The 10,927-nt window shown below is 52.9% G+C and overlaps 1 protein-coding gene across 1 annotated transcript; it reads right to left on the bottom strand.

Annotated features, from left to right (window-relative positions):
* Window positions 1–47: 47 nt before the first annotated feature.
* Window positions 48–4,666, bottom strand: AIFM2 (apoptosis inducing factor, mitochondria associated 2). The gene is made up of 8 exons (XM_017825960.1): window positions 4,432–4,666; window positions 3,473–3,588; window positions 2,650–2,769; window positions 2,184–2,276; window positions 1,809–1,917; window positions 1,482–1,634; window positions 963–1,163; window positions 48–499 (listed from the first exon to the last, which is right to left on the bottom strand). Exons 1-8 carry the CDS (start codon window positions 4,604–4,606, stop codon window positions 345–347), a joined length of 1,122 nt encoding a protein of 373 aa, XP_017681449.1. The 5' UTR covers window positions 4,607–4,666; the 3' UTR covers window positions 48–344.
* Window positions 4,667–10,927: the final 6,261 nt, after the last annotated feature.

The following is a 10,927-nucleotide window of genomic DNA, read 5'->3' as shown; positions in this document are numbered from 1 at the left end:
AAAGCCAGGGAAAAAAGAAAACCCACATAACAAATAAAACACGGAGATTCTGAAAACCACAGTGTTTATTGTTACAAATCAAGGTAAGCCAAGCTTCTTGCTCAGAGATATCTCAGCAGGGGAGTAAAAGAGACATTCCTTCCCTGGTTTTTATCATGGGAACTTCTGTGCAAATTGTTTGGGAAGTGCTTCCTTCCCCTTTAGAGCAAGGCAGGGCGCTCTGTTAATGTGGCACGGGTGGTTGAGGAGGTGCTGCAGGAGACAGCACCAGCCAGTCCAAGCAACAGGAGTGCACCTCACCCTCCAGTGGCTGTTTTCCTGGCTGGCTTGTTCCTGGTGTCCTCCTAAGAGGGCATTGTCTGTCCCATTGTCTTCCAGCTCTTGGAGATGAACAGGTCCCGGCTCTTGGCAATGGTCACCAAGAGACGTCCCACGTAGTACCCATTCACCTGGCCCACACCATCATTCCTGCCCATGGACAGCAGGAATGTTAGTGACCCTGGAAAGAAGATGTAGAGGCTTAAGTTAAGCAACTGCTGTCCAGATCTGCTGCACCCATGTGGAACAGCTCTCGACACAGCTATGGTTAGTGTTTACATCAGTGCTTTATGATTGAGACCCATCGCCCAGCTAGATTTTTGTATAGTTTGTTGTACAGTTGAAGAGGAGAAAGGCAAGCCATCTCCTTGTTCAAACAAGTGTGATGAATAGCAGACTCCCACCAGTAGATTTTTCAGGAAGACATTGGTGAAGAAAGGACACGTTGTGTCAGTAGACTGGCACAGGTAATAGGCAGCTACAGTCTTTGGCAAGGACTAAGATGAAGTCTGAGCTATCAACTGACATAGTCAGCCCCAGCTGTGATCAGTGTCCTCTAATCAGTGTCCTATGCGAGTTGAACAGCTGTTCCCTGCAGCAAAGCAGCCCAACACCTAAGGCCAGGAGCTAGGAGATGACCTTACCTGGCTCGTAGGTTTTAAGAGGCTTCTGTGTGAGGCTGTTGATGATGTTTGTCACCACGATGTCGGCGTGGAGCCCGGCATGGTAGGCCATCTTGGGCTCTTTGAGATCTGCACAGTCCCCAATGGCGTAGATGTTCTCATAGCCTTCCACCTGGAGGTGCTTGTTCACTTTCAAAGCACCATTACTTGCCATTTTGTCACCTGTTTTACCAAACAGCAGGTTTTTATAAGCAGCTTCGTGTTGCTTCTTGTGGCCCAAGACTCCAAAATACTGCTGATGTTATTGACATAAAGTAAGGAGCTGGCTTTTCACCCTCTTTTCTATGTGTCAAGGAAGAGATGCTTTTTGCCTTGCTGTGGTTAATCACTGCAGTCTCATGCAGTGCATCATCCTTTGATATTTCAGTAGAATATCCCCTGCAGGTCGTATACAGTTCATTCCTAACCTCACACCCCTCAAGCACAAGACACTGAAGAGCTGTGCTGGTTCCCCCACCCAGTGGGGTTTTTTTCACTTACCAAATGCAGCAGCATACGCTGAAGAGTTAATCTTTATCCCCGTGCACAGCACCACCATGTCAGCAACCACCTCGGTGCCCTTTTCTGTCCTCACCACCATGTCCTTCTGGAACTGGTTTGGCGTGAGGTTTTCCACATCCCTGACCCTTTCACCTGTTGCAACAGAGAGCCCTGGGTCACAAACCTTTGCTAAGCTGCCGTTTCCAGCTAGCACAGAGGAACAGGAATTCAAGGGAGCCATACTTTGTCAGAAAGAGGACATCAGGAGATGCTCTGGCTAAAGGAAGAGCAGCCCATAGATCCTCAGAGGCATTGTTAAGTACGTACTTAGCAGGAGCCGCACTCCTTTCCTGAGGAGAATCTCCTTGACCTCCTGACGGACGCTGGTGAGCAGCTCCACATCAGCCAGGGCAGGTTTGGAGTGCATGAGGATGACCTGTTGGGGACAGAACAGCAAACAGGGACACAGGAGTGGGACAGGACTCACTGCATGCCATGTGGGAGCAGCTGTAGCTGGCTTCCCTCTCCCTGCAAGGAGAGTGAGCCAAGGAGAGGCTTTTAGTGCCAGTTGCTGCTGGTGGCAGGCCATAGGGTGCTCTCAGTAACTCCTGATGTGCAATCATCTTGGATACCTCCAGCAGCACCATCACAGAACAGTCTCAGAGAACAGGATGAAGTTCTTTGTAACAGAGATGCTCCTACCTCTTTGGCTGGGTACTCCGTTTTGATCTCAGCAGCCATCTCAGCTCCAGCAGAACCACCTCCCACTACCAGGATGCGCCCAGATTTCTCAACCTTGAAGAGGCAACTCGTGTTACAATAGAACTGCAAAAGGTCTGATGCCTTCAGTCACTCCCTGAACGTTCTGAGGCACAGCGCAGGCCCAACAGCAACAAACCACTTAGTTCATTAAGAGGAAACAAAAAGCGAGAATCCTGTGCTCTCTTCCTGCCTGCACTGTAACACTGTTGAGCATTTCAGGTTTCCCCTTGTGCAGAATGCTAGACAAGCTTTGATGAGCTCCTTGTCCTGGCCTGTCCCTATAGGCATTTTATTGTGGCCTCTTGTTCTAGGACACAGATGGCTACAGATATCCATAGTGCTGCCTGGGACAGGTAGGCTGAACAAAGGCAGGCAGCACCCACTAGGAAATAAGTTGATTCCTCACCTCTTTAACCATGTCTTCATAGGTCTGGATGGCGCTTTCCATGTCAATAACTTTGTTGAACTTGCCAGGGAAGGGCCCATCACTGCCTGTTGCAAGAATGAGATGGGAGTAGTGAAGCTCCTGGGAGGGCAGAAAGTGGAATGGGACGTTAGACCTCTTGAAAACGGAGCCTAGGACACAGTGGTTGCCTCCTAGGCTCTAGTCACTCATTGCCTCTTCTCCAGCCCTTCCTGGTAACTAGGAAAGTGCTTGTTATTGTCAGGAAGTGACTTTAGGAGGAGACCTGGTCCAGGTGACACCAAGTAACTGCTGTTCTCAGGGTCTGAGAGAAGCACCATTCAGGTGAGCTGGGAGCTTTAAAGAAATTACCATAAGTTTACAGGGTAAAGTTATGTTTATTTTACACTTTATGTTTAACTTTTGTGTTATTTATGCTGGATGGTCACAGCTGGCTCCAGAGCATAGCATCTCTCCTTCACCCTCTTCTGAACAGAGGTGGGATGCTGTGGCTGGAAAGAGTGACTGGAGCTGCTGCCCTTGTCTCTTCCTGCAGTTAAATAAGGGTCTGAGCTCCAGGGTTAATTGCTGAGCTCTAAATCCAGCTCTAAGAATAAAAGCTCATCTGAGCAGGAGATGGGATGGGGTATTTACTGCACACCCACATCCCACACAGCTCTAGGCCACTCAGCTTGGCTGGAAGGGATGGTGCCATGCAGGGAATGACGGAGGCTGTTGCCCTGCTCCTCAGGATGGTGAAAACACCACCTGACTCTCTGCACTAGCAGGTGATCCCATAAGGCAGCCAGGTCATTGCAACACCCACCTCACCGTCACTGAGCAGGACTTGTTGCCTCCCAGGGTCTATGCCCACAACCTTGCCTTGTCGGAAGCTGTCCCCAAAGGTGATGGAGTAGGAGATGAAAGTCTTCTTGGCAAATCCTGCGGTAAGAGGAGACAGCAGAGAAGAGCTCTCCCTCAGTGGAGGCTAAACCCCTCCTCCCTTCTGCCCTCATGCCATCCTTGCTCAGACAAAAGCACAGCATATACCTGGGACCTTGGGCTGTGCTGTGTGCTATCTCTGCCCACCAATGAGCTTTAGGACCTTGGCCTCCTGGTGATAAGATCACCTACTCAGGTGATGCCCTTGCTTTGTCTCTGCTCCTCATATCTCCTGTACTGGTTTGCCAGTAAGTGCTTCTGTGGTCTCAGGAATTTTGGGCTGGGTGTCAGAGGCTCTTTTCATGTTATTTGCCTCTCAGACCAAGTTTTTGCCATCCTTTTGATGCTTGTTCACAGCCTTGAACATGAGATTTTCCCCCTAAACCCCAGTGGCTGGAGAAATGGGGTTACCCCAGCCTCCCAAGTGAGATTCCAGACAAGCCTGAGTAGCTCTCCAACATGATTTTATCATCCAGGGCCTCACTGCTGAGCTGCTCGACATCTCAAGGGCCAGATACAGAGAGTGATTCATTCAGCCCTTCCAGCTGCTGCTGCTTTTAGCTTAGTCACCTACTAAACTCTTGAAATAAACACAAAGGGATCGTCTGAATAGTTTTTGCCCAGTTTTCCCGGCGGATCTGCAATTAAGTTAACACAGACCGGCCGTGGGCCCTCCCGGAGCCAAGTACTTGTTTTCCAGACGGAAAACATCAAGCCTCCCAGCTCGGCAGGGGCGGAGGAGGCAGTGCGAGCACCCCGTTCCCTGCCGCTCGTGGGTAACTCCGCAGCCCCCGGTGGGACAGGGGAGCTGCCGCGGGGGTCCGGGGTGGGCTGAGCCCTTACCGCTCTCCACGGCGGCCCGGAGCGCGGCCACGTTGTGGTGGAAAGCATCCCTCACGTCCACCAGCACGAAGGGCACGGCCCAGGACTTGAGCAGGCTGGCGGCCGCCGTCCCCCCGAAGCCGCCCCCGACCACGACCACCCGCACGGAGTCGTCCAGGGACAGGCGGGACCCCATTGCGGGCAGGGCAGCGCCGGGCTCCGCAGGAGCGGAGCGCAGGGGTTGTCCCGGGGGGAACACAGCCTTCCCGGGCGGAGCCGCGGGGCGGAGCCGGGCTCCCGGGCGCTGAGCCCGGCCTCCAGACCTTGGCTCAGCCGGAGTCCCGAGAACAGAGCGCTTCGCCTTCCACCTGCCTGAAGTGTTTCCCCCAGTCCGTCCCCCCCCCCCGTACATCCCCCACGCGACAAGGGGATCAACGATCTTACAAACCAAGGGCTGTGTTCTTAAATTCGCAAGTCTGCAGGCCGGGTGAATAGCGTGGCAGAGGATGTCTCACTCCATCTGGAAAAATAACCCCTTGGAGAGGAGATTGACGATCACAGAATCACAGAATCAATGAGGTGGGAAAAGACCTCTGAGATCATTGAGTCCAGCCTATGACTGAACACCAGTATGTCAACTAAACCATGGCACTAAGTGCCATGTCCAGCCTTTCCTTAAGCACCTTCAGGGGCACTGATTCCACCATCTCCTTGGGCAGCACCTTCCAGTGTCTAATCACTCTTTCTGTGAAGAAATTCTTCCTGACGTCCGACCTAAACACAGAAAACAGATGTATCTGCTCTGAGTGGAGCAGGAGAGAGAGCTGTGCAAGAGGGATGGAGGGGAGATCACAGAATCACAAAATAGGGAAGGGACCTTAAAGAACATCTAGTTGTAACTCCCCACGGGCAGGGACACAAGATGAGCTCAGCATCACCACGGTGGAGATAGTGGGATGTAAGGAGGAGCAGGGAAGGGCTCAGGAGGTAGCAAAGGCTCCTGCAGAAGAGGAGCAGGGAGTGGAGAAGGTTGACAGTAAAACGTCCAGATCGTAAAATGTCCGCAACACGGAAGTTTCCCTGAAGACTTTCGGCTCCTGTGGCATTCCAGATAAATATAGCTGCTGGCCATGTGGATAAATATAGCTGCTGTGCACACTGAGGTGCTGTGAGCTGGCAGAGCCGCCCTCGCACTCCCTCGCTCCTCATCCTCCAGTGAACCACAGCCCGCTGTGCCAAACCCCTTCCCAGCGGGGTCCTCAGCAAAACTCCCCACCCTACCTCGCGGGAGGGAGACGACGAAGGAATTCGCATCTCTTCCCGGGAAAGCAGGGCCTGAACTCAGGATTGCCGCCAGAGGGTGCAGCCGGCTCGGCCGTGGGGACACGGGACACGGGGGTCCCAGTCCAGGACACTCTCCCCTCGGCCGCAGGAGAGGCTCGGGGCTGGGGAAGGAGGGTGACAAAAGGGTGGAAAGAAGCGGGGGACGTTCCTGAATCCCACACTGTTCAGCCTGGAAGAGAGCTGGAAGGAAAAGGATAGAACAGCCGACAATAAAGGTGGAGGGGAGGAAGGTCCTTGGTGGGAAAGCCCACGGCTCTGCTGAAATACGCCAAGGGCATGTTGGTGCTGTTTGTTACACAGGACTTGGCTGGAAATGCTGAAGTTTTCAATGGTAGAAAAATCATTTTGATTAATGCATGCAGTATAAACCCTCCAGAGCTGCTAAACATCGAGGCATCTGTCCTGGCCAGGAAATCCAGGAACTGTGAATGTCCAGAGGCTGGGAAGTATCCCCAGGGTAACAGTGCTCCAGATCTGCTCCCTGTCCTCTCTTCTGGTACTGGCTACCAGGTACCATGGTACCTCTGCGAGGAGGCTGCTGGAAGAGCCTGGCAATGGCCAGCTTTGGGAAAGCACCATTCAGTGCAAAAATTGTAAAAAAACAAACCTGCCTCCATTTCTAAAGGGATGAACTCTGGAATCAAAACCTGGTTTAAGCCCTTCCCTCAAATTACATGAGCTGGCTTGTTTGGCACCTGGTGTATGTGAACCCATCCCATCCTGGCAGGGTTGTCCTTACCTCCATAACTCCCCTGGCTCTTTATCCTGTGGAGCAAAGCTGGATCAAAGGCCCATTCTGAGCAGATGAGGATGCTGAGGATGACTCACCACTTTCCATGTGCTGGTTCCCTCTCCCCCTTCCTCTGCACCCTTGTGCCTAGCTCTGGCTTTTCCAGAGGCAGTTTTGGGCTTTTCATGCCAGGCATTTGCACATATTTTACAGCACATACCCACTGCTGAGAGCAGTCGATTACTCCAGGAGTATTCCCCTGATTTCCCCTATCACCTGGTGTGATCAGGCTGGACACCAGAAGATCAGGGAAACCTTTCAAAAAAAGGGGGGAAATATGTGGACCAGTGAGTTGGAGATGCACCGACAAAGGAAGAAAAGGCCAGTGCCAAAAAGGGTGCCCAAAGCAAGCAGGGAGGGTAAAAGGAGACATTATGAAAACCTCACATCCAGCCCCAGGCAAACAGGAAGAAATTCCGAGTGCCCAAGGCTGCTGCTTGGGTTTGGCAGAGGGGATGTTTTGATGATATTTCTCTGGCTGGCTGCAGGCAGATGGCTGAGGTGAAAGCTGCCCAGCCTCAGAGAGGGGTTTGCCTTCTGCTGGTGATCTGTGGGGCAGGGGCAGGCAGGAGGCCAGGAGCAGCGATCAGGCTCCCTGGGCTTTTCCTCACAGCTGCCCTGTGGACTGAATGCTCCCTGCGGGATGGCAGGGATCCAGTGGGAAGGAAGAGGTGTAGAGAAGGGGCTCTGCCACTGAGACAGGCAGCATGGGTACATATATGTATCCTCTCCTCATCAGGTTTAATGTAACATCAGCCAGAGTTAATAATCCCTCTGAGTATGACTAATCCAAGGATGGGTACAAAGCTGCTGTGTGGGGAGACCTTACAATCCCACAAGTGTCCCCGCTCTGCACTCACCTGAACCCCCCCTAAGCCAGGGCCTCCTTGTCCTGCCCACCACGAGCACCAAGGCATGTAACTTTGCAATAGCCCAGACAGGCTGGAAGAAGGATAACATCCTTCCCTTCACCCTCCTCTGGAGAGTTGTTATCCTACCTGGGCCAGGCTGAAGGCCCCATCCCAGCTGGTCAAGCCTGAGCTGCTGGAGACACTGTTATTGGCTCACAGCCATCTCTCCAAACCCCCAGATACTCTCCTGTATCAGCAGCCTCGCACGGCACATTCCCTCTGCCCGCAGACGTGTCCTGCACAGTGTCCTGCGACAGCCGCAGCGGCACCAGCGTGGCTGCAGCGCTTGAGGCTATGCTTCAGTGAAAGGGGGATCTTGAGTCTCCCAGGGATGAGAGATTGCTCTAGGCAAACTGCTTTGCCTCTCCTTGGCACCTGCCCCACAGCTCCCCCTTTTTCCTGGGCTATCTGCTCCCCCCCCCATGCCTCAGGGATCTCTGCTGCAGCCGAGGTGGAACCGTGTCAGTTCAGGGCAAAGAATCGCCTGGAAAAACCAATTCAGGCAGTTCCTGGCTGCTTTTAAACATCAAGACTGGCCATTTTATGCTTTATAAATAAAAATCTACTTTTAGCAGAAATCAACAAGGTCTTGTTTTATTTATTCTCTCCCCAACAAACCTCATTTGTCATTTTCAGTTTTTCAGTGACACTGGCTTGGGAAGACAAGCTGCTTCTCATGGGCCATAGCACCAAAATCACCTTATTTTGGTCAGACCGGACCAGTCACTTGTATTTATAGGCAGCGCCTCTGTACGTGCCAGCCCGTAAATTGGTGGCAAATCCCATCCAGGAAAGGGATTCAGGAAAAGCCCAAAGGTGAAATGCAATGGTCTCTGTGGTTCAGGTGATCTCTGTATCCATAAGAGGAGCCATACAGAGCTGGTAGCAGGGTTCCAGTCCATCCCAGGGCCATACCATGGCTCTGTTCTCCCTGTTCCTGGGATGGCAGCAGGCTCTGTGCCAAGGTGCTCCCCAGCTCCTCTCTCCCTGCATTGCAGTGAGATGAGTTTGCCAGGCTCAGCGTGTTGTGGTGATGGGCTTTGTCTTACCTGCCATCGGCACCTACAAACTGGGGCTCTCGAGAGGCTCATCCCAAGGCAGGTTTTGGGGAACCAGGGACGGCCAGGTTCATGTCAGCCCCCAGCATGGGATGAGCAGGGGCAGAGCCAGGGCTGTTCTTCCCCTTGGAGGAAACCCCAGCTCAAACAGCTCCAGCAACTGCCTTGGGGTTTCATGCCATGCAAGTCTTCCCTACCCCTCCAGAGCCAAGTGTGGGAATTTTACAGAAATGCCATTTTGTGGATATTCATCCCTTGTTGTGCTGTGATCCAGGCAGGTGCAACAAAGAGCTTTATCAGGTCAGCTGCCTGGCTGCAAGGATTGTGGGGATCTCTCTGGAAACACTCTGCTCCTGCAGCAGAGGAGCCCATGGACTGACAGTGTGGTGACACCTTTCTTTTATGGGACAACATGGTTTGCAGCATTAATCCTTGTGGGGTGGTAGAGAAGCATAAAGGAAGTCAGCAGTTGGGTTTTCCTAGAGAAACGGGAGAGGGCTCGGGCAAGTTCCTTTGCTCTCAGGGCAGATTTTGAGAAAGAACAGCTTTCACCCATGAATTGTGAGGAATTTTCTCCGCCCTGCCCCCCAGATTTCATTACAGTGAGAGCACAGCGTAGAATAAAACTGTGTCCTTAAAAAAATCAGCCTCGCAGACAGGCAGCCTTTGTCCGAAGGTGTAATTACAGGATAAATATGGGATGCAGACCAAGAAATGCAGTCTGGTCAGGCATGCAGTCTGTTAGAAAAACACAACAGAAAACAAGGCTGTCATTTAATACTGAAATATCCACGTGTGCTGCAGCCCTCACAGGGTCCCTCGCTGGCCCATGGGTCTTCCCACTCACCCGGCGTTTGGCTGTGAAGCCGAAGCCTGGACCAGCTCCCTGCGGGAACTGCACCGAGCCCTGTGATGGAGCGAAGGGCAAGGGCGGATCCAGCCTCCAGTAGAAGCTGGAAGAGGGCAGGGAGCATGGGTTTCCTTCCCTCCGGCCCCTGTGCACAAATCCCATCTGATAGCGCTGCGAGGAGACACGAGGGATTAGCTCATTCGATCCCATTAAATGGAGCGGGAGCAAGCGAGGAGAAGGGAATGGGGGGTCAGGACAACAGCAGAGCAGCCACAACTTCTGATGTTCGGGACAAACCTTGTGCCAAGCTGGAAAAAGGCCTTTTTGTGGATTTCTGTGGGCCAACCTGGAGGCTTTGCTTTGTGGCCCAGCAGGGCCACCTGGGTATTTAACTGAGGGGCATCTAAGGTGGCATTTCAGAGACTTGCCCACCTTGACAACTCTCTTCCTTGGCAATGGCAGCTTCTGCCTCAAGCAAGAACCTGCCTCTCCATGGCAAGCCCAGCCATGCCATCACAGCCACTCCTGAGCGCTCCAAGAAGGAGGCACAGAAACAGCAGGATGTACCTGCTGTCCAAAGTCAACTCTGGATTAGACCAGTGAGGGAAGCATTACCTAGAAAGATCCCATTGAGAGGGGAACATTGAGAGCACATCCATCATTTATTAAAGCTCTCGTTGTTGCTACATCATTTTGTGTCACCTGCAATGACCCTCAGGAGAAGCAGTTTTGGCTGGTGGCCCTGTCCCACAGGGCACGAGTCCCCTTGCTGCTCTTGGGCTTCTTGCAGAAAGGGGGTCTCTGGTGACAAGCATTACCACAGTGTGGTCAATTCCCCACAAAGCACAGCTGTGGCAGAGGCAGTATAGCTGCAGGTTGTTGAAAGGGTGGGAAACAGGGTGCTTACTTTAAGGCAAGCCTGAGCCTTTCAGGTGTGTTTTATTTCTGCAGGCTTAAATCCCTGGAAGAGAGGATGGTTTGGGGTTTTTTGGCATTGGTGTGGATGGTGAAAGGGTAAGGCTGCATTTGTTGCAGCTCCTGTTGTGGGCTTCCTGCATGGTTCATCTGGATGCAGATATGTCCTTGCTCTAAGGCTTTGTCTCTTGCCGTGGCTTTCCCAAGGCATGCTTTTCCTCCCAAATCCATGCCTGTCCTCCTCTAGGGAAAGAGCAGGGCAAGGCCTGGCAGCAGCCAGAGCAGCGTGAGCGGGAGATCCCTCTCCGAGGGGGACAAACCTCCCCCTAGTCGGCACAGGGGGAATTCAGCTGCTCTGGTCTCTGAAGGAGCCGCGTGTCCCCCGTGGCTTCCCGATGTGCCTGGCACCGGGCGGAGTCTCGGCTCCGCGGGTTTAATGGGAGCAATTAGCCCCGCGGAAATCTGCATGGGTTGGGGGCGTGTTTTTTCTCTGTCCTGTGACGTTTTTGACGGGAAGCTGGAGGATGTCCAGGAATAAATGCTCGTGCTTGGCTACAAATGACAGGCTGGAGCCAGCCGGGGCTGAGGCAGCCCAGGTGAGAATGGTTGGTTGTCACTGTCCCCTCTTGGCCTCAGCTCAGCCCAGCAC

The sequence above is a fragment of the Lepidothrix coronata genome, unplaced genomic scaffold (genome assembly GCF_001604755.1).
Source record: "Lepidothrix coronata isolate B3197 unplaced genomic scaffold, Lepidothrix_coronata-1.0 Scaffold124, whole genome shotgun sequence".
Classification (NCBI taxonomy): Eukaryota; Metazoa; Chordata; class Aves; order Passeriformes; family Pipridae; genus Lepidothrix; species Lepidothrix coronata.
This window is presented reverse-complemented; position numbering and strand designations above follow the sequence as displayed.

Coding starts and splice junctions, on each gene's coding strand:
- AIFM2 (XM_017825960.1), bottom strand. CDS start 4,606: ATGGGGTCCCGCCTGTCCCTGGACGACTCCGTGCGGGTGGTCGTGGTC. Junction 1,918..2,183: donor CGGAGTACCCAGCCAAAGAG/GTAGGAGCATCT, acceptor TGTCCCCAACAG/GTCATCCTCATGCACTCCAA. Junction 1,635..1,808: donor AGGAGTGCGGCTCCTGCTAA/GTACGTACTTAA, acceptor CTGTTGCAACAG/GTGAAAGGGTCAGGGATGTG.